At 37.4% G+C, this 24,659-nt stretch overlaps 1 protein-coding gene across 2 annotated transcripts in view; it reads left to right on the forward strand.

Moving 5' to 3' along the window:
* Positions 1-24,659, forward strand: part of BRINP3 (BMP/retinoic acid inducible neural specific 3) — a 444,317-nt gene that overhangs the window by 251,505 nt on the left and 168,153 nt on the right. For both annotated transcript variants that reach the window (XM_056110519.1, XM_056110520.1), the window contains exon 5: positions 23,710-23,815. In XM_056110519.1, coding sequence (XP_055966494.1) covers positions 23,710-23,815 — 106 coding nt within the window. The remainder of the gene's footprint in view (positions 1-23,709; positions 23,816-24,659) is intronic.

A 24,659-nucleotide genomic window follows, 5' to 3' on the forward strand; every position in this document is an offset into this window, starting at 1 on the left:
TGCTACCTGTCTGAATGCAAGGTTCCATCCCAATGGAAAACCAGCAGGACTGTACTACTATACAAGAAGGGAGACATCCACGACTTCTGGAACTATCAACCAATCTGCCTATTGTCTGTCATCTACAAACTGTTCACTTGAGTCATCCTGAATAGGATTAGCAGAACACTAGGTGAAGGACAACCATGTGAAAAAGCCGGGTCCCGAAAAGGATTCAGTACCATCAACCATATTCACACGATTACTAAGCTCATTGTGGTTTCTCAGGAGTTCAAGATGCCACTCTGTCTAACGTTCATTGATTTAAAGAAGGCCTTTGATTCTGTTGAGACAGAAGTGGTCATAGAAGCCCTGGCCAATCAGGGCGTAGAAACTCAATACATCAGGATCCTTCATGAGCTCTATTGCGGATTCACTACCAAGATCTCACCATTCTACAAAGAAGTAATCACCCATGTCAAGAGAGGGGTTCGGCAGGGTGATACCATTTCACCAAAACTCTTTAGTGCCACCCTCGAGAACATCATGCAATGACTGGAATGGGAAGGAATGGGTGTGAAGATAGATCGTCGGCAACTACACCACCTCCGCTTTGCTGATGACATCATTCTAATAAAACCAAACATCAGCCAAGCGGCACAAATGCTAACCGACTTCAACCGTGAGTGTGGAAAGGTCAGACTACAGCTGAATCTTACAAAGACAATGTTTATGAGAAAAACCTCGTTCCTGATGCTCCATTGGCTCTCAACGGAACCACCGTCTCCGAATACCTAGGTTGAGAAATCAACATGATGAATGACCTGACACCTGAGTTGTGCAGGAGGAAGAGAGCGGCTTAGAATGCTTTCAAGAGTGTTGAAGAAATAACTAAGAGGACAAAGAACCTCCAGCTCCGAGCACATCTCTTCGATTCCACTATTCTTCCTGAATTAACATATGCCTCAGAGACCTGGGCCCTGTGAAAACAGGATGAGAACTCTATTCGGGTGTCTCAAAGAGGAATCGAAAGAGCTATGCTTGGAATATCACAATTCACTCAAATGAGAGATAGAATCTGGAGTTCTGATCTCTGTCAATGCTTAAGAATCAGGGACGCTGTCTCATTTGCCAAGGTATCCAAAAATCAGATGGGCTGGACACGTAATGAGGTTTACAGACAACTGCTGGACTAGAGCCATTACTGACTGGATTCCATGGGACGTCAAAAGATCGTGTGGACGCCCACCTACAAGATGGTCAGACTTCTTCGTCAAGACCCTGAATGATCGGTTTGAGGCTCTGCATGTTTCTAGAATGAACAGATGCCGTTGGGATATGCTAGCACGCAACAGGGATGAATGGAGACGTTACTGGCACCCACTCGAGTAAATCGATGAATAACAGGGGATCAAGTGATCAAGTGATTGAAATTTTGAAAATTTTTAAGAGAGATTTTCCATATTCCATATTCCATACATTCATAGTTTCCTCCCCATTTTCAAAATCACCTATGAATAATACTTTTTATAGTAAATTCATAATTTATTTTATTGCTGTAACTATATGTCTCTCTGTGATTCAATAAAAATAAAATTGATAAAAATGAATAATACCTTTTTAAACTTATAAACCTACTTTTTCACCGAGGCCCCTTGGAGGGGAGCAGATTGCGTTTCCCTCCCTGCCCTGAGCAGAGCCCTGGCAGCTGAAGACCTCCAGGAACCAACCACAGCCATGCTAAGACCACTTTCCACACGCTCAGACAAACCTCACACATGAAGGAATCGTCAGAGGAACCCAGGTATGCAGGACTCAGGGCTGAGATCTCCAACCCTCCTTGGATCAGAACTGAGCCTCCTCCACCCAGATCCCCCATCTTCCAGCAGCTAAACAGTTACACCCACCAACTGCGTGTTATCCCACCCACCAATGCCAAGATCCAGAGACTATAAAACCAAGCTCCTGGAAGGGCACAACCTCATTTTGGCCGCGCGACCTTTTGTTGTCTAGTTTCCCTCTCACAGAACTGGGCAGGCTACCGAAAGTATCCTGCCTGCATATATGCCTGACTGGGAACACCTGTAAAGGCGATTAGAGACTGCCCCAAAAGCCTCTATCCCTCTTGGTGAGCCCAGCAAGCTACTGAGAGTATCTTGCCTGCATGGCAGAGCCTGGCAAGCTACCCGTGGCATAATTGATATGCCAAAAACAGTAATAATGATGGTCCTCATTCCCCTGACACTGAAATAGTGCCCAATATACCATGGGGCTACACTAACACGTGGCAGGGACAAATGGAGACATTATTGGCACCCACTCAAGGAAACCGATGAACCACAGGATGACGGTGCTACACCGAACCTTTTTCAACACTTTGAAATTATTAATATTTGATAGTTTGCATTATAATACTTAGTATTTATTATATGTGATTTAGACAAATGTACAGTGGCACTAGCCATTACTATGGTATCATACTATTCTCACTGTCTTAAAATTTATCTGACTCACCTATTCAGCTTTCCTCTCTTCTTCCCACAATCATTGTTAAGCATTAATAATTTTATTGTTGCCATATTTTTAAAAAAGATATTATTAAACATTATTTTAAGTTAAATGGAAAAAATTAATCCTGCCTCTTCCAATTATATTTTGAAATTGATTCATCTGATGGTCAACAAACAAAATGTATCATTGTGAAAGTATTATTTATTTATTCATTTCAAGTTCTCCTACTTGTTCCCTGGGATCAAATTAAATTCTTAAAAAAGAAATTGTCACTACTTTTTCTTTTATTTATATATTTGTACATTGACCCTATTTCAGCAAATTACATAACATCAGATAGGAGCTGGATTGCAGAGCAATAAAAAATTCTGAACCAAAACTCATGCCCCGGCAGAAGTCCCAGTTTCACTACATAGGATTGTGTCATCCTGCTCAAGTTAACTATTCTCTTTAGCCATTCAATTGTCTTTTACAGTAATATATTAGACTTACATTATATATCTATTATGATATTGAGAGTTACATATATATACTGCTTGTAACAATGCCAGACATTTATTAAGTTCTGTATAAATGTCAACTCTATCAATTATGTTGATTATTGGAAGTAATACATGAAGTAGAGTGTCAGAAGATTGGGGCAGTAAACCTAAGACAGAAAACAGTAAGTGAGGGTCCCTTTACTGGCTCCCTATTGTTTAGTTAATTGTTCAGAAAAAGAAGGGTGTAGTTTTTTACATAATGTCACTGATATAAATGCCAAAGTCCTCACATGTTTTCTTTATTAAACAATACTTGCTAACCTATCTTAAGTTTATTGTTTGTTTGTTTGGGAAACACCTGGCTCTTCTCTGAGCATTCTCCTAGCTCTGCACTAAGAGATTATTCCTGGCAGGGCTAGCGATAGCATATAGAATAAAAAGACAAAAGAGTTCTGACGCATGTCAAGGGTGTGCAAGGCAAACATCCAACCCATTGTACTGTCTCTCCAGCCCTCTAAAACATGAACTTGTTACTGTTCAGTCTTTGAAAAACACACCTGCTAATGCTTGGGGGATAGTCCTGGTGCTGTTTTCAACTGTTACTCCCCGCAGGCGTTGGGAGTTCTGCAGTGCTCCCCTGCAGTGTAAGGTTTTTCAGAATTTCATTTTCACTTTTTCACCCTTGCAGAAGACCTCCATGTAAGGCATGCACTCTAGCTTTTTGAACCATCTTCCCAGCCCCAAATTCAAACACTCTTTTTGTAAGAATTAAAGAAGATTCAGTTAAGTTTAAAAAGCATTTTGTGATCTGATACATCACCCTAAATTTCTTTTGTGTCACTTGGTAAGGTGTATTTTCCACATTACACTACTTAAGCAGGGCTGGAAGTTTAAATGATCAAAACTTCAGATTGCTTCTTTTCACTGCAGCTGGATTGTAAAAGGTTGAGGTTAAATTACTTCTACATTTTAAAGTGCACTTTAAAGTGCATTAACTTCCTAGCATCTCTGCCCTGATATACTACACTAATTTGATATTTGTCCTGTGCCGTTTTATTCCCTCCTAACTAATTGAGACAGAAATCTGAGTTGGCCTTAATTGTATTTTCTTTACTTTTAAACTACTGTCCTCTATTAGCATTTTCGGAGTCATAAACGGAATATTGTGTCATCTTAAAAATTATTATATATTTTCTTTTAAAGGTAGAGGTTTCCCTGAGAAATATAATATTCCTGTCAAGCCTAAAATATATAGCATTAGTCATTTGTGACTTATGTAAGTAGAAAAGGTTGGAACCTGTTTTAGTTAGGTGCATGAAAAATGTACTCTCACTTCACATAACTCAAAAATGGCTAAAGCAATTTAGTTCAAACTCTCAAACAAGTTCACCTTTGTTCCAAGTTAAAGTTTGAAAAATCTCATTTCAAATGGAATCATTGCCAGAGAATTATGATCTATGCTAGAGAGAACAATTTAGAAACCACTTTTAGAACTTATTGTATGCAATTTTTATGTAATTTGAAGCATTTCATTTTTCTTTTTCTTTGGAGAAGATTGATTTTATTTAGACTTCTCACTGTAGTTCAAACCAGTCTGTCTTCAGAATAATCTTGATAGTTTCTTTAATGGAAATTAATTGTAATTTTTAATTTGAGTTTTCTAATAGTATAATTTTTATTTTAATATGATTAGTGAAGGGAACATAAGATTAATGAATAAATTTAATTGTTCATATTGTTCTACTTTAATTCTATTGTTCAAGTTTAATCAATAGCATTGAGAAACAAAAACATATAAATGACATTTAATTTTTGTAGTTGATAGAAATTATCAAATGTTCTATGTCCCATGTCAGTATAAGGTTTATAAAATTGCCCAAATGATTTTCTACTTGGTAGATATTTGGTTCATATCTGTGATGAGTCCAATACAGTTAAATTTTGGGACCAATAAAGGATAAAATGATATGACTTTTATTTTTTCCCCCTGAGGTGGTTAGCTAGTAAGTGGGATATTTAGAAAAAGAATGACAGAATGGCAAAAATAAGTTTATTGCAAGGACCCGCATTGATTATTTTCTGAAGATATTGAAAAACTACGAAGAAATCTCTAATCTGGGTCTTTATGAATGTCTAGGTCTAGAAAAAAACAGTTTGGGTAAGACATTTGCATGTCACTAACCATGGTTAGATCCAAAGCACACATTGAAGAAAGCCAAATATAACCTCTGAGAATCCCTGATGCTGCCCCTATATAATATATACATATATATCTGTGTGCACACATGTTTGTGTTGTGGGTGTGTGTCTGTTTGTACATATGCTTTTTCCCCCATGGGCTTGCTCTTCATACATCGCATTGACCTTCGTACAATTCTACAGTGCAATAGAAGAACAATACCGCGGGACTCAGCCAGCAATGGCTCTTCTCCCTGACACGGGGCAGGGGCTCTTGCTGCCAGACTGGGCCCAGGTGGGGTCACTTGCCACACAGACTCCAGCTCCGGCACTCTTCACACCTGGCTCTCCCAAACTTCCCCATTCAAAGCAGCTGTGCTCAGGCTTCACGGAGAGGGTACGCACACACGGCTGCTTGAACCTGTGATGCGCTCCAGGAAAAGTAGGACCTAGACTCTTCCTGCCATGAGCTGTTCTGGGTAAGAGCAGCGCAGGTCAGCCAGATCCGTGAAGCTTCCAGGCCCTCTTCAGACTGGGCAGTAACCACCCCCAGTGGGGAACTTCCTAGCCTGTGTCAGTGAAACTCTCTATATGTACATACACACATACACACATATATATATTTCTACATATACATATAAACACATATATACACACATATGTCTATACATATATATCTATGTCTATACATATGCACCTGTCTATATATATATATGAATTATTGCCCTACATAAATTAAATTTTACTACCCTTGAAAGAAAGATGTGTAAATTTGAGATTTCTAAAATTATTATTGTTTTGGATTGGGGGCACACTTGATAATGCTCAGGGCTTACTTCTGGTTCTCGGCTCAATAATCACTCTTGGAATGCTCAAGAGAAAATATGGAATGAGAGAGACAGACAGACAGACAGACAGGGAGACAGAGATAGAGTCAGAGACAGAGACAGAGACAGAGAGACAGTGCCAAGGAAAAACTGTGGATGGTAAAATTTAAAGGCAAGTTAAAGAAAGAGAAATTCTGCATATTCTGTGATGGATCCACGAAGAGTAGTGCTTACACAAATGTTGTAAGGAAGCAAAACTCATTTATTTTATCTAATACTTTACTCATGCCACTAACACAGCTTTGACCAAATGAATTTACAGCTATTTTCTCTCATGAGACCTAGGGAACACTTTTTTTCCCTCTTTGAAGCTAACCTTGCTTGTGTGACTCTGCTCAGGATAATTTTATTGGACATGGATCAAAGACTTGAAATGTACTTTTGCATTTGATATTCTCCTCTTATTCTTCCATGCTGGTCATTGAAGTATTTTCTCACTGCCATCTAGTCTCAGACCCAAATGAATCCTAAAAATTGTATTGTAGCCCAAAGCATGGCTGGAGACAAGGAAGTAGCAGCAGATACACAAACCACTAAAAGCAAATAGAAGCAGAACATGTTTAGCATTCTTGACTAAGAGTTATTTCAAGGTAGATAAAGAAATATGTGAAGAAACCAAGTAGTGGTTTGGACTATTCTATTCAAGCTTTTGCCATGAATAGAAATTGTACCGTTGTTGGAAACACAAAGTTGTTAACATTGTAACTCAGAAACAAAACAGAGTACTTATAGGGTTGAAAAAGTTTAATGTCATAGGGACAAGTTCAGTTGTTACCCCAGGGTATATCAAGGCCTTAAATGATGCAACAAAATTTTTAGGGAAGTTGGAATTTCTAGTACTATATGCCAAATATATTAACAATGAAAAACAAGCTAGAGAAGATGAAAGTGGATTTATTTATTTATTTTTTTATCATTTTTTTTATTAGTGAAACACCATGAAGTACACTTATAGACTTATAAATTTTTGTGCTTGGGTTTCAGTTATACAATGATCAAGTACCCATCCCTCCACCAGTGCCCATCCTCCCCCACCACGGGTCCTAGCATCCCTCCCACCCCCCATCCCCACCCCCGTCCCACCCTGCCGCTGTGGCAGGGCATTCCCCCCTGTTCTCTCTCTCTTCTTTTGGGTACTGTGTTTTGCCAGAGAGGCATTGAGTGGCAATCATGTTTGGTCTATAGACTACTTTTAGCATGTCTCTCCCACCCTGGGAGGGTCTTCACAACACCCTTTATTGGGTGCTCTCTTCTCTATCTGAGCTTCCTTCTCACCTAGCACATGTGGCTGGCCTTCAAGTCATGGAGCAAAATTCCTGGTACTAATCTGAGCCCTTCCTGGGTGTTAGTCTCCCGTTTTGTTGCTTTATGTTCCCCAGATGAATGCAATCTTTCTGTGTCTATCCCGCTCTTTCTGACTCATTTCACTTAACATGATACTTTCCATGTAGTACCACTTGTATGTAAATTTCATAACTTCATCTTTTCTAACAGCTACATAGTACTCCATTGTGTAAATGTACCAAAGCTTCTTTAACCAGTCATCTGTTCTCGGGCACTCAGGTTTTTTCCAGATTCTGGCTATTGTAAAGAGTGCTGCAATGAACAAACAATTGCAGATGTCACTTCGACTATACCTTTTTGCCTCTCTGGGATATATTCCCAGGAGTGCTATAGCTGGGTCAAATGGGAGATCGAATTCTAATTTTTTGAGAATCGTCCATACTGTTTTCCAAAAGGGTTGGACCAGCCTGCATTCCCACCAGCAGTGAAGGAGGGTCCCTTTCTCACCACATCCGCGCCAGCACCTGTTGCTTTTGTTCTTGTGGATGTGGGCCAGTCTCTGTGGTGTGAAATGATATCTCATTGTTGCTTTGATCTGCATCTCTCTGATGATTAGTGATGTAGAGCATTTTCTCATGTGCCTTTTTGCCATTCGGATTTCTTCTTTGCGAAAGTTTCTGTTCATTTCCTCGCCCCATTTTTTGATGGGGTTGGGTGATTTCTTCTTGTGTAGTTTAACCAGTACCTTGTATATCCTTGAAATCAACCCCTTGTCGGATGTGTATTTGGTGAATATTCTTTCCCATTCTGTAGGCTGTCTTTGTATTTTGGTCACTGTTTCTTTTGAGGTGCAGAAGCTTCCTAGTTTAAGATAGTCCCATTTGTCTATCTCTGTTTTCACTTGCTCGGCCAGTGGCGTGACATCTTTGAAGATACCACTAACTTCAATATCGTGGAGAGTTTTGCCAACTTTGTCTTCAATAAACATTATGGATTCCGATCTAATGTTGAGGTCATAAATCCATTTCGATCTTACTTTTGTGCATGGCGTTAGGCAGAGATCTGAGCCCACTTTTTTGCATGTAGCCGTCCAGTTTTGCCAGCACAATTTATTAAAGAGGCTTTCCCTGCTCCATTTCACTTTTCTTGCCCCCTTATCAAAGATTAGATGATTATATGTTTGGGAGGAGATGTCAGTATATTCAACTCTATTCCATTGGTCTGCAACTCTCCCTTTGTTCCAGTACCATGCCGTTTTGATTATTACTGCTTTGTAGTAGAGCTTGAAGTTAGGTAGGTTGATTCCTCTCATTTTCTTTTTCCCAAGATTTGCTTTAGCTATTCGTGGGGGCTTATTGTTCCACATAAATTTCAGGAGTGTTTGCTCCATTTCTTTGAAGAATGTCGTGGGTATCCTTATAGGGATTGCATTGAATTTGTACAGTGCCTTGGGAAGTATTGCCATTTTGACAATGTTGATTCTCCCCATCCATGAACAGGGGATATTTTTCCATTTCCTCGTGTCCTCTTTTATTTCCCGAAGTAGCGTTTTGTAGTTTTCTTTGTACAGATCCTTTACTTCCTTAGTTAAGGCGATTCCTAGGTACTTGATTGTCTGGGGCACAATTGTGAATGGAATTGTTTTCTTCATGTCACTTTCTTCTCTTTCATTATTTGCATATAGGAAAGCCATGGATTTTTGGGTATTGATTTTGTAGCCTGCCACTTTACTATACAAGCCTATTGTTTCTAGGAGTTTCTTGGTAGAGGTTTTAGGGTTCTCTAAGTATAGTATCATGTCATCTGCGAATAGTGAGAGCTTAATTTCTTCTTTCCCTATCTGGATGCCCTTAATATTTTTTTCTTGCCTAATCGCTATTGCAAGTACTTCCAGTACTATATTGAACAGCAGTGGAGAGAGTGGGCATCCTTGTCTCGTCCCTGACCTTAGGGGGAAGGCTCTCAGTTTTTCCCCATTGAGGATGATGTTTGCTGTAGGTTTGTGGTTGATGGCTTTAACTATATTGAGGAAAGTCCCCTCTATCCCCATTTTGGCAAGGGTTTTCATCATGAATGGGTGCTGGATCTTGTCAAATGCTTTTTCTGCATCTATTGATATGATCATATGATTTTTATCTTTTCTTTTGTTGATATGGTGGATTATGTTGATTGATTTCCGAATGTTGAACCATCCTTGCATCCCTGGGATGAATCATACTTGGTCATGATGTATGATCTTTTTGATGAGTTGTTGAATGCTATTGGCTAGTATTTTGTTGAGAATCTTCGCATCCGTGTTCATCAGGGATATCGGCCTGTAGTTTTCTTTTCTTGTGGTGTCTTTGTTTCCTTTTGGTATTAGAGAGATATGGGCTTCATAGAAACTGTTTGGGAGAGTTTCCGTTTTTTCAATTTCCTGGAAAAGCTTGAGAAGAACTGGCAATAGGTCCTCTTTAAATGTTTGGAAAAATTCACTAGTAAATCCATCTGTACCTGGGCTTTTGTTTTTGGGAAGACTTTTGATTACAGTTTCAATTTCCTTGATGTGAATAGGTCTATTCAGGTACTCTATATCTTCTTGCTTCAGCTTTGGGAGATGATAGGAATCCAGGAATTTATCCATTTCTTCTAGGTTCTCTTGTTTCGTGGGATACAGACTTACAAAGTAGTCTCTGATGATCTCTTGAATTTCTTTAGTTTCTGTTTTGATATCCCCATTCTTATTTCTGATTCGATTTATTAAGGCTCTCTCTCTGTTTCTTTGTGAGTGTTGCTAGTGGTTTATCTATCTTATTTATTTTCTCGAAGAACCAGCTCTTGGTTTTATTGATCTTTCGGATTGTTTCTTTGTTTTCCATGTCGTTGATTTCTGCTCTAAGTTTTATGATCTCTTTCCTTCTGCCTGATTTAGGCTCTTTCTGTTGATCCTTTTCTAAGGTCTTGAGCTGTGAGGTCAAGTTGTTTATGTGCATCGATTCTACAGTCCTAAGATATGCTTGCAGAGCTATAAATTTTCCCCTTAATACAGCTTTCGCTGCATCCCATAAGTTCTGGTAGTTTGTGTCTTCATTCTCATTTGTTTCCAGGTATCTTTTGATTTCGTCCTTGACTTCGTTCTTGACCCACTCATTGTTCAGCATCGAGTTGTTTAATTTCCAGGTGTTTGATTTTGTTCTCCGTGTCAGTGTGTGATTCACTTCTATCCTCAGTGCGTCATGGTCTGAAAAGATGGCTGATACTATTTCTATCTTCCTGATTCTGTTGAGGTATGTTTTGTGTCCTAGGACATGGTCTATTTTGGAAAATGTTCCGTGCGCACTGGAGAAGAATGTGTATTCTTTCTTTTGGGGGTGTAAAGCTCTGTATAGGTCTATTAGCCCTTTCTCTTCTATTTCTTCTTTCAAAGCAAATAATTCCTTGCTGGGTTTTGTTCTTGTTGATCTATCCAGAGTTGATAAGGCGATGTTGAAGTCTCCAAGTACTATTGTGTTGGTAGCAATGTCCTCCTTAAAATCTGTTAGCAGTTGTTTTAGATATTTAGCTGTTCCCTCATTAGGTGCGTATACATTTAAGAGTGTGATTTCTTCCTGCTGTATGTATCCCTTGATGAAGAGAAAATAGCCTTCACTGTCCCTTCTAATCTTTTTCAATGTGAAATTAATGTTGTCGGATACTAGTATGGCCACCCCAGCTTTTTTGAAGGGGCTGTTTGCTTGCAGGATTGTTTTCCATCCTTTGACTTTGAGTCTGTGTTTGTTCTGGCTGTTGAGATGAGTTTCTTGTAGGCAGCAGAATATTGGGTTCTGTCTCTGTATCCATTTTGCCACTCTGTGTCTCTTAAATGGTGAATTTAGACCATTGACATTGAGAGAGAGTATGGTTATGGGGTTTTGTGTCATTTTCTGTAGGGTGTGTTGTGGTTGTAGGGTTTGTCTTGTCTTATAGTAGCCCCTTTAGGCCTTGCTTTAGGTTTGGTTTTGAGTCTATGAAGTTCCTGAGCTGCTGTTTATCTAGAAAATAGTGTACTGTTCCTTCGATTTTGAGGGAGAGTTTAGCCGGATAGAGTATTCTTGGTGAAGCATTCATTTCAGTGAGTTTTTTGACTATATCTTGCCACTGCCTTCGGGCTTGCAGGGTTTCCTCTGATAGATCTGCTGTGATTCTAAGGGGTGCTCCTTTGTATGTGATTACCTTCTTTGCCCTTGCTGCTTGCAGTATTGTGTCTCTATCGGCAGCATCAATCATTCTAACTATGATATGCCTTGGAGTGTTTTTGTTGGGGTCTCTTTTAGCTGGCACCCTTCGGGCTTCTTGAACCTGAATGGCTGCATTGCGGAGCTCTGGGAATTTTTCAGCAATGATTTGTTTGACGGTGTTTTTTTCATTGGGATTGTTTCCCTGAGCTTCAGGTAGTCCCATGATTCTAATGTTGTTCCTCTTGGAATCATCTGCTAGGACTCTGATTCTCTGAAAAGCTATTTTGAGGTCCCTTGCCACTGTTTGTTGTTCCGTGTTGGCTTGGCGCAGCTGATCTTCCAGCTCACTGATTCTCTCTTCAGCTGCGGTCATTCTATTTTTAAGAGAAGAAACTGAGTTTCTCATTTCATCTACGGAGTCTTTTAATCGTGACATTTCTGCTCTCATTTCTTCGCGTAATTTGTCAGTTTTTTCTGTGGTGTTACTGGCTGTCTGTCTGACCGTTTCATTGAGTTGATTGAACATCTTGATGACTTCGTATCTGAATTCTGTGTCAGAGAGATCCCTTAGGTGAGCTGTATCGACAGAATGTTCTGGATTGTTTTTGTTGTCCTCGACTTGTGGTGGGGATTTTCTTTGTTTCTTCATATTGCTGAGTAGGTTGGGGACTAAATTCCTTGGGAACTAGGTTCCTTAGAATGGGTAAACAACCTGCGGCCGTGTAAGCGGCCTCCGGCTGGAAAATAGGCCATGCCCACTCCGAAGCCACGCCCACTCTGAAGCCACGCCCACTTCTGAAGAGGCCACACCTCTACGGAAAACTGGGTTTGAGATGAGATGAGCACCGTGTGAGTAGTGAAGAGGGGACGGCAGCCACTCACGGCTGCATTTCTCCAGGCGTCTGCCGAGATGCCTGAGGTCCCGAAGGGAGAGATGGAAGTCCCGGGGCCACACACCAGGGGCTGGTCTGACCTGGGTTTGAGATGAGAGGAGCGCCACGTGACTTCTGAAGAGGGGACGGCAGCCGCTCACGGCTGCGTTTCTCCAGGCGTCTGCCGGGATGCCTGAGGTCCCGAAGGGAGAGATGGAAGTCCCGGGGCCACACACCAGGGGCTGGTCTGACCTGGGTTTGAGATGAGAGGAGCGCCGCGTGACTACTGAAGAGGGGACGGCAGCCGCTCACGGCTGCGTTTTTCGAAAGTGGATTTAAACCTGAGAAATATGATGATTATGGTACTTCCACTGTTTTAAGATATAACATCAGAAAATTTGCTTTGTACAATAAGGTGTAGTAAATTTGGTTTCTGAAAAAAATTAAACACTACTATATTCAAATAACTGATTGAAAAACTAAGAGAAGTGATAGATGTTACTATAAATCATATGATTTAAGGTACAAATGAAAAGTGAATGAAAAAATAAAGTAAAATTAAGACAAGAAACTCATGACAAAGAGTAAAACAATAAAGTACAAAGACATTGAATACAGTGTTTAGATGAAGATAAACATATTCTTGTTCTAAGTTAATTAATACTAGATTTATGGAGTAAATTTCTAAAGGGTAACTGAATCAATGGAAACATTTTTAGCAATAAAACATTAGCATTTACATGTTAGTTCTCCCTCACCACCTCTTCATGACCATTGAAAGATTTAGGAGCTAAAATAAAAAATGTCAAGACCATTCCTTTAAATTATCTCAATTTGTGAGAAACTTAAAACCAATTAATGTCACACTGTTTATTTTAGGGGAAAAATCTGGGTTTGGAGTTAATCCAAGTTTTATTTTTTTATGGATTCTAAAATTTAAGTACTAAGAAAATATAGCAGGATTTCAAAGGTGTCATTATTCTGTACAATCTGCAAATGAAAAATAATCACTTTAGTTTTATGCTATTGAGAACTTTAATTATACTAACTTATGAAATAACTACAGCATCATCTTATCTATGGGCTGGAGCAATAGCACAGCAGATAAGGCCTTTGCCTTGCATACGGTCGACCTGGGTTTGATTCATCTTTCCCTCTCAAAGAGCACAGCAGAGTCTGACAAGCTCCCTGTGGTATATTTGATATGCCAAAAACAGTAACAACAACTCTCACAATAGAGACGTTATTGTTGCCCATTTGAGCAAATGCATGAACAAGGGATGACAGTGTTACAGTGCTACTCTAAGTAATGACTCAGAGACCATATATAGCAGTTCAATTCCTGAAAACACGTGTTCTCTGAACATCACTAGGTCTAGCCCTAGACGCCTCTGATGTAGGGGGCTAGCACTAGATGTTACCCTGTAATCCCTGGGACTTCAGGTTCTGAGCAGCATTATATCCTTGGTCCTTATATTGAACTGCTGGCGTGATTGGCAGATAATTACAAGTGGGCTCTTTGGCCAATGGAGCACAGCTTAAGAGGTTCACCTCACCCAAAATAATTGACGTAAATAACTTCAATATCTAAGTTTTTGGTTCAATTTTATAAAATAAACATTTGCCAATATTTAGTATGTAATTATCAAAGCAGCTATATCAGTAGAATATATTTCCTATACAAAAGAATGATCACAGTATATGAAATGTTTTTCCATGTTGTGTACGTATTTTTATCCAATGGAATTTTTATTGTGTGGTGACACAGGGTATCCCTATCTGTAGTTGTACAGATAGCTAGTGGCAAAGCTAGAGATAAAAATCAATTTACATTTGTAATTAGGTGACCTGTCAGGAGACCTCACTGCTTTATTCTGCGAGTTTGAAAATTTAGCATAACAACAGGTTAGGTATAATATGGATATTTGTCATTTAAAATATATCAATATATCATTTGGAAAGAAATTGAATTGTCCACTGCCTAGACTCAAAAAGCATACAAAAGTTTTAGAACAACTAGAGACAGTTCTGTAGTCTGTTAAAAAGATGTTTCACAGTATCTATTTCTAAAGTTTGTTTTCTGACATCTAGAACGGTCCATGAAATTTTTACTTAAGAACTTTCCAGGAATAGCTCTAGCAGTGCTAAAGCAATAATTCCTGAATTTAGACATTGCCTTGCATATGGCCAACCCTGGTCCAATCCTGAGTATCTTACATGATCCCTGAAGTACTGCCAGAAATGACTACTACATTGCATTCTGATTTCCTAACTTATATTAAGATAGACTTTGAGAGAGACAAGAAGGACTGCTGGTAAGAAGCACAATATGTTTTATTAGTCAATGAATTTAAAATTATACTGAGTTAGGGCAGGATCATCTAACCTAAAACAGCTTAAATAACATTTTAACAGAATGCTTATTAAATAAAAACTCAAACATTTTATCATTTCCCATATTTTCCTTGGATATAAGCCAACAAACTCAATATGTTACCAAGATACGGCCACTTGATTGTTTACTGAGTTAAGAGGAGATGAAATTATAACTTAGTTTATCACTTTGAAAATCACAGGAGAATAATTAAAACAAAAGAGTTTCTTATAGTTAGGTGAGTCAAGGTTGAGTAGATTAAAATGAAGTATTTCTTTAAATAGTTCTCTTTATCAAGCTGAAAATGAAGGGAATTTGAAGAGATGTGCACAAGCAGGATTTTGTTAATAATCTTTCGTAGAAAAGAGAAATCGTTTAAACTTACAGAGTGCACTTTGACTTTTATCCCCATTAATACATGAGTTTATAACATCAAATTTTAGTGTTTAGTGTGGCTAGGAATCACCCAGTGCTGTGGCTAAGAGACACTCCAGAGATTCCAAGTTTGACAATCACAAGTGACTCTAGTACATGCTGTTGTAGGGCTATGCCTGCTGAAAGACTGTTGCCAATAAAATGTCATGTAGTCTCAGAGGTACCATAGAGATCAGAAATCCTTTTGGTATGCTGTTATCTGCAGGAAATAAAAAAAATGGTATAAAGGAGATAAGATTTAAGAGAGACATTAAAAAAGAGAGATAAGACAGCTGTGTGAGTTCAGAAAGGATTTTTCTGATTTCTTTTTTTTTAATTTTTTTTCTTCCTCCCTCACAGTCCCTTTGATTTAATTTCTAAATGTATTCCAGGAAGTTTATAAATATATAATTTTAAAAGGACTAGACTTCTTCCTCTTTTATTTTGTGGTTTCTGTTAATTTTATGAGGAAATAATATCTTAATAATAATAACCCTGTCTATGTTGCAATTGAAAAAGAAAATGTAGGAGAGTGAAACAGAGCTTAATGTGAATACAGTAATGCTGAGGGAATTGGCCAATGTACTGTTTTTTTTTTCAAGATTAGAATTTTAATAGTAGCTGTGCAATTTAATAATATCAATGCAATTTGAGTCGACTATAGGATCCCTGTTCTTATATAATTATCTAGGTTCATCTAAAGTCATCTTGGTACTGAATTTGACTGATAACAAGTTGCTAAGGAAATTGGATTCATCCTAACATTTCTTGAGAGCAAAGCCATTTGTTTTTTAATGACAGCAGAACTATTTCAGTAATGGGCAGTTGAAACAAGAAATTCACTCCTGTCTTTTTAATTATGCCCAGTATGTTGAGTTTTAGAATAGTGCTCTTATCAGTTCTCTCAGGCACTTGTTTAATTGGGTGACACATGGAAAAATATGACAGTCTCAGGATAAATGTGTAGTTAATTTGTACTGAAGCATTAGGTGTCCTGTTATGAAAAGATAACCAGTCAGTGCTTTAGATATGGTTAAGGAATTTAGAAAAAATATTTGCTACCACAGAATATTTAGAAAGGCTATCATAGAAAGTTTCATGTTTTAAATCTTAAGCAACTGGAAAGTGTTTTTTAAATATGTTACAATAGCACTATGAATGATATAATTTCAGAGGAGTAATACAAAAGTTTTGGTAAAAGTTATTTTGTTTAAAAATAGGAGATAGCACCCAAGAATGGCCGAGATTAGTATCAGGAATTTTGCTCCATGGCTTGGAGGTCAGCCACAAATGCTACGGGAAAAGGGAGCTCAGATAGAGAAGGGAGCACCAAATAAAGGGTGTTGGGAGGATCCTCCAAGGATGGGAGAAGCATGCTGAAAGTAGAGTATAGACCAAACATAATTGCCACTCAATGCCTCTTTTGCAAACCACAACACCTAAAAGGAGAGAGAGAACGAAAGGGAATGCCCTGCCACAGAGGTGGGGTGGAATGGGGAGATAGGGGGTGGGAGGGATACTGGGATCCATGGTGGTGGAAAATGGGCACTGGTGGAGGGATGGGTACTTGATCATCGGATAACTGAAAACCAAGCACAAAAATGTGTAAGTCTACAACTGTACCTCATGGTGTTTCACTAATAATTTTTTTTTTAAAAAGTTATTTTGTTAAAGGAAGGGTGGTGCTTCAATAATACAATCATGGGTTCATTCCTTAGTTACAAGAGCATTTCAAAAACTGATTTTTTTTAAGTTAAAGAGTTTCTCAACATTACATACAAAGAAGCATATGTTTCAGCAGGTGCCCTGTTTTAGGAAGTTAGAATGGCAGAGCACATTACTGTTGGCACTCTCACAGTGACAGATTGTCCTGCCGTGTGCTTTGTGCTCAGGACTAGCCGTGATGGACAGGAGAACCCTTGATTTAGCAGCCATGAGCCTCTAATCCAGTTACAAGTATTTTCATTCCAGCACTTGACATTTGCATTTGTACCGTTTTAGTGATCCTGTCCATAGAAACAAAGTAGAAAATACAACATGCAAGTATTTGTAACAGCTGAAAAGTCAGCTCACAGTTAACCACTTGACTAAGAATCCAGGTGAGTTACAATTGGAAAGATTGGGGCATATTTGGGGAAAAACCTATTGACAAAATAAATGATACAGCTCTGGACTCATGAGTGAGAAGCTTTCATTGTAACCCTTCGCACATGTGTCTTGGAGTCTCATTTTGTTCGTGAACTTAGTGGTATTTTCTCAGTTACAGGTTAGTGTCAGTCACATCTCTTCCATGTTCGGTCCAATTGCTTCATTGCTTATTCCATCAGAACTAGAGCAGAGTTTCAAGAAAGAGGGATAACTTGGTGTGATCACAGCTCAAGGCACACAAAAGGTTTGGAAAGAAAATAAGGTCAACCATAGGGAACAGCCCACTGTTGTTTCCTTTTCCAACTAGATATCACTGTCTCCAGAGGAGAGGCAATATGGGCTGAGGGAGGACTCACTCAACCCCTATACTTCAGTTTCTCGTAAGTGAATTGTAGCTTTGCATGTAACTCCTAGTTTGGTATTTTCTTTTATGTGGGATAGTGAACATAGGCAACTAAAATGCTAAATGCTATTTATTGTGTATTATTATGTACATGAGTTCTGAGACAATAGCATTTATATTCTGAAATTTCATTTAGAATTTTTTTCCCTACCTTTTCCTTCTAAAGTTTGTGGGTGGATATGTTAGGTAGATTCAGTAACTGGAAGGCAGTGATATTATAATACATCAAATACTCCATAAAGAAAAAACATCCTGCAATGTTTTTCTTCCATTTGCTTTCACTTAAAAATGAAATGTAAGAAATGTGACTTTAGATTACATTTGTTTTTCTTGCGAAGCAGCAGAAAAGAACCACTGGCACCTGAGTTCCTTAGCACTTATTTCTCTGGTCCAGGAAAAATATCACTCAGGCCAATGGTGTTTTGGAAACTGGAATGGCTGTCTAATAATGCTCCCCAGAATGCTGATTGCAAGCCCCTGCTTTGAACCAGAGTGCAATGTGAGCTTGTTGTTTGAAAGGTCCCTATGGCAGTGAAGCTTTACTTTTTATTATTAATGTTGAATATACAGGGGACCCTTAGCTAATGGTGTAATAACAGTACCCCCTTAGAATCCTTTTATGGAATATAAGGTTACCATTTACATAACATTGTCGGTTATAGATACTAGAGGTATAGCTTTTATAAGTATATTATTTTCCTAAATGTCTATACATGTAGTGACGAACTTAATGCAAGAATTTTATTTTTGCTCTAGAGTTTCTTGCAATTGGCATGATTTGGAACTCTGTTACTTTAAAAATAAAATAAAATAAGTGTGGATTATAGATTTGACCTCACCAAGACCACTCAAGACCACATAGACATAGTTAAATTTCATGGTTACCATAATTTCAGCACAGAGAAGTTCAGATGTTTCTTGGAAACTTGTTCAGACTGAAATATGCCCATTGTACCTCACACTGCATCTCACAAAAGAACCAGAGAACCATGTTCTAAAACATATGTTATTGAGAACACAAAAGAACACTTTAAGAACCAGGGAAAAATCTTTTTTCCCAGTCTCTCATCTAATTTTACATTTTATTGTGAGATTCCAGGACATAAATAATCATCCTCATGAGGTTTATCCCTAGGTGACTAACGGGGGTACACAAGTGCATTATTTTGGTGGAATAACTATGATATATGAACAGGTAGGCCAAGCAAACTTGCCTGAACTCTCGGTGGCAAATGCAAAGAAAAATACACCAAGGAAATTGCTCCTCACAAGGCAAAACTCGATTTTGTCCTAAAGAAAAAAAAAAAACTGTGTTCTCTCTTCGGCCATAGTCCCCTTAATTCTTATTTATTTACTTATTCATGTACTATAATTCTCATTTATTTATTTAATTCTTATTTATTTATTTATTTATGTACTATAATTTTAGAGGGTCAGGCCATACCAAATGATGCTCAAAGGTAACTTCTGGCTCTGTGTGTGCTTGGGTCACCCTGAGGGGTGTGTAGGAAAACTTATGTGATTTAGGCTTAGTCATATGCAAGGTCTTAACTACTGATCTAGTTCTCTCTGGCTCCAGATGTACTGCAATTTTATCTCAATATTTCTCATCATTTGTATTCTACAATGGAAAATATCATTATTCTGTGCTTTTATCACTGTATATTATAACTGTTTATAATTATATACTATGTCGACATCTATCCACATTAATCCTCCCATGAAAGTTATATACAACTTTTTGTAAAGACAATTCAGTAATTGCATGATTTCAATGTTTAAAATTACATTACCTGTTGAATTTACAGGAAATAGAATTAAGGAAAATATTTTCAGACTTTTCGGACCTATCTTGGCATTAAAATCACCGACAATGATCTTTTAGAAGGTGTGGTCTTCTTTATAGAACTTCTCCAACTCTGTGTAAAATTTCTCAATTTCTTCTTCATCGTAATTGGATGTTGGTGCATAGACAACGAAGATAGAAACTGCCAGCAGTGAGCCACATCTATTCAAGTGTAATCACCCTATTTGGCTTGTTACGCATTCAGATGAATGAATGAATGAATGAATGAATGCTCATGGCCAAGGTAATTTTAACAAGAGCACTGACATTTTAAGAGAGAACATCCTGCAATATTTTTCTTCTCCAGTGTCGAAAATGGCTTGATGTGATTGATGCCTTCTCATCTCACACAAATGATGTCGTACTTGATCTTCTGTGCTTGCACCAGCAGGTTCTCAATGGATGCTTCCAATGCGAGCATATGTCTGTTGAAAGTACAGACAGTCATTTCAGTCCTTCTTCGTTTTAGCAGCCTTGTTTGACCCTGAGATTTTATCAGCCTCTCCTTGCTCATCCTTCTGAGAGGCTAAAGATATAGTATAATAGATAAGGTTCTTACTTTGTATGCAGAAGGCTCAAATTCCATTCTTATCCCTACATAATATGCTCCCCCCATTAAGCCCTGCCAGGAGTAGTTACTGATACGATGGTCCTGTAGCACTGTCCTCCCGTTGTTCATCGATTTGCTCGAGCAGGCCCAGAAAGGTCTCCATTGTGAGACTTGTTACTGTGTTTGGCATATCGAATCCATCATGGGTAGCTTGCCAGGCTTTGTTGTGAGGGCAAGATACGCTCTCTAGTTTGCCGGGCTCTCCAAGAGGAGTGGAGAAATTGAACACGGGTCAGCTGCGTGCAAAGCAAACACTTTACCTGCTGTGCTATCGCTCGAGCCCCACTGAATACAGAGCCACGAGTAAGTCCTGAGCACCACTGGCTGTGGCCCAGAAAGAATAACAACAAAAAATCAAAATCAATAGTTTTAAAATAAACTTTTAATTTAAACACAAAAATCCAAATACATTGCAGATACAAAATGGGGAAAAAACTACATTGAATTACAATTTGCATTAAATGCTTGTAAAGCACTGAAATAAGCATTGATTACTGACAGATGAAATACATAGTGCAGTAGTATCTTTAAACTCAATATTCCGGGTCAAAAGATATCATACAGGAGTTTATGTATTTCCTTTACATGTGGTCCCCTGAAAACTCCAAAAGGAATCCCTCACTGCGGAGCTAGAAGTAACCCCACAGCACTTCTGTTGTTAAAACACCACCACACGCACCGATAATTAAATGAACTCAATATTCACATGAGTGAGAAAGAAAAAGTATTCACAGAATTTATAATATATAATTTAGTACTAATCCTAGTATTGAAAAATCACTCATAACTATATAATATCAAATACAATTGATATTAAATACATAGTATCATCTATAGCTTTTTGAATTGTACTTTATATAATATAAATTTACATAACTACATATATAATAGTTTGAGGCTTATTTATATACACACATAAAATATAAGTGAGCACTATATTTTTACCTTTATAAAAGTCCAACATAATGTTTCGTAGAATTGATAAATGAATTCTTAGAAACAAGTCTATTACATTTCACTTTCACAGTGATGTTCACCAGCACTTTCATAACAGTATTTATTATCCTTGTGAATAACCTAAGACATGACACCATACTAATTGAATTTTTCATCAGTTTCTACCAAAGAGCTTTCATTCAATATAACTTTATTGTGTGTATATGACAGAGTGAATTCACTTGAGTTTACCAATTTGATCATTTTAATATATGTTGAATAACATTGGTTTGTCCTTTCTCATCCACCACAAGGAGATTAGGTTTATTGGTTCCACCCATCACAGTGCTTCCCAGGCTCTCCTTTTCCTCTTTATCTTTAACTTCTTCTTTGTGCTCTTATTGCCCTGTTATTCACTCACTTACCCTAATCAGACCCTGTGATTTGTCTGGTTCTTCTAAGGACTCTGGATTTTGCATATGCAAGTAAAATAATTGATTTTTCTCTTTCCTTTATGTACTTTGTACAGTTTACTTTACAATAACTTTCTTTTTGTATAGATACATGAAGACAGTTGATAAATAAATATAATATATTAATATTTGTGTATATTTATTAATCTATAAATCCTGTGAGACTAGGCATCAGGAATGATGGGCAGTGTGAGACTGGAATAGGTATGCTGGGAGACTGGAATAGGGGGCATAGTGAGGCTGGAATAAATAGGAAGTGATTACCCACCAGTCTACTGGCCCCGTTCCCTCCTTCCTTTACCTGTTGCTATGGGCCAGCTAGGGTAGGAGGTGAGTCTTGGCCACCAAACAAATGTGTCAAGGACCCACATTTTGAACTCACAATAAATAATTTTTGTTTATTTTTGTCATCAATCAATATTAATTCATTTCTGCTTGACTTTCTTATCTTCTCCAAGTTAATATTAATTTATACTTCTTTCTTTGAATATTTATCCTCTGAGGCATGGTGTCAATGATGTCCTTGTATGCTTTCTCCACACACTATGCATTTCTCTTTCATCATTTGATGTTTCAGGTGGATAAAAAAAAACCTTAGCTGAGCTATAGCTATTTCAGTGGATAACACAGACAATATTCCATGCAGTAGTGAACTTGTATTTCAGTAACAATTGTCAACATTATTTCTGACAAATGAATACATTATACAGTATGTGAGAAGCCAATTACCATAGTAGAAAAAACAAAACACAGTAAAGAGGAAAGTTAATAATGGTTGGAAATGGTTAGTGGGGTGAGGTGTATTCATTCAAAATAGTCCAAGTAGTTTAAGATACAGATTTTAATAAAAACTTCATGAAAGTGAAGAAGTGAGCAAGAGATATTTTTTCTTTGGAAAAATGTTCCTGGTATAAGGCCAGAAAGTCAAAAATCCCAAGGAAGTAGAAAAATAAGCTGAAAAAGCATTCAAGAACCCAATGTGATTGGAAAGAGAAGATGAGTTTCAAATAACTTTGAATAGATAACAAGGTGTCTTTTCAGTCTAGAAAGTGTTTGGGTTTTACCTTGAGAGGAAAATTCACTGTGGATATGTGAACATTAGAACAAAATAATCTGACTTATGTTTTGCAAATCAGTTTGGCTGTTGAGAGAATTTCTTTCCAAAACACAAAGATCATTACAATTCTTCCCTGCTTAGAAATATGTTTGGTTAAAAATATTATCCTCAGGATAAATTTTCTGTTTCACATAATTGATTAAACTCCTCCTCATCTCCCCAAACTATCCATCCCAAGATACCCATAAAATAAAAACATTCTACAGTGTAAGATTCCATAATTAAGTCCTAAGGCTGTGCATTGCAAACCATAATTTTACAGAAATGGTAAAATAATACAAGTGGAATTCATTAAGGAATATTTTGTATAGGAATGTGAACATGAGCTCGATCTTAGGGAAAAATAAAATCAATTAAAAGGGGAAAGGTTTTCTTTTTAACAAAGTTGAAATAAGACTGGAAGATGTTGTTTAATCATCAGCATAGAATTAAGAAAACACAGCTATACAATTGCAATAATAATCTGCCTGTTAGGGAGACATGTTCGGATGGAAGCCAAGAAAAACAATTGAATCTTTGATATTTTCACAGTAAGCAGGAAATTTTTATGTTTTTTAAGTAGAAAAAACAAATAGTATATCCATTTGTAGACATTAGTCTGGTGGGTGGTTTCCATTTATTGAGAAAAAAATGAGGCCAAACAAAGAAAAACAATTCTCCTTTAAGTCAAATATTGTTCTCCACCTAAAAGTCCATGCTCTTGTCATAGTTTGGTTAACATCACTGACCTTGTATGAGTGATGTTTTGGAGCAAAGAGAGCTTCCATTATTTTCCTAGAAGATTTATGACTGGCCAAAGGGAAGAAAATGGAATTGAAAACAAAGAAAGTTATTTCTTTCCTTGATGCTCTAGGTGTGTATATTGCTGGTGCATCAGATCTGAACCTTTCAGAGATGTTTACCATCAAACATAAAATATTAGTGTGTGAAATCTTCATTGAATTGAAATGGTGTGGTGAAGTCTGATTTATGTAATAAAGTTGATGTTTGGCTCATCAGGTAACAGAAACACGGACGGGTCCCCTTGGCTGCAGTAACTACGACAATCTAGACTCCGTCAGTTCTGTTCTGGTTCAGAGTCCTGAGAATAAGATTCAGTTACAAGGTATGTGGGAAAATTTTCATTAATTATCTGTGATCCTTGATGAAAATTACCCAATTAGAGGTCCTACGCACCAGTAAACTTAATGTACAGTGAGTTGTTAAAACTCTCATGAAAGGGCATCGTCATAATTGTTGAATATAAAAAACAGTCTAGAACACATGAAGAAATTAGAAAATAGCAAAGTAAGTATCTATTTAAATTTAGTCATTTATAAACCAAGTTTACACTAATCATATTTTACTTCTTTATAATAATCACTATCTCCACAATTAGCATTTTTCTCCATAAGTCAGCCTGAGCTTTAATATTATTCTTATCAATTCTGGAAAAGATATTGCCATCTTTATAAAATATAATGAGAAGTGCTGAAATTTCAAAATATGCACTATCTGGTAGTTAGAACTAAATTTATCTTCTAACATAAAGAAATATACTTGAAATACATTAGTAGTTGCATTTGTATTATTTCTGTTGTGAAGATTGATTACATGTTAATATAATTTACTAAAATATACATTCTCTATATTGTTGAAGGTAAATGGAGCATGTTATAATAATAGTAACCTTTTACAAATATCACAAAATGGCTATAGTTACTCATACTTATACAGTTGGAAAAATGCTCTGAATATACTTGTTGGAAAATGTACAAGTTGCATAAGTTCACATTTTAGAGATACTACATTGTGTAAGTTATACTGATTGATCAAATATACTTCTCAGTTGTGCTTATCTATTCTAATTATTCAATTGCATTAGAGTTGTGTTTACATCAATTTTATGCAATAATGTTTATATAGAAGTGACATAATGACAATGGGGTAGGTTTTTTATTTTTACTTTG

Source organism: Sorex fumeus, unplaced genomic scaffold (assembly GCF_029834395.1).
Source record: "Sorex fumeus unplaced genomic scaffold, SorFum_2.1 ptg000010l, whole genome shotgun sequence".
NCBI lineage: Eukaryota > Metazoa > Chordata > Mammalia > Eulipotyphla > Soricidae > Sorex > Sorex fumeus.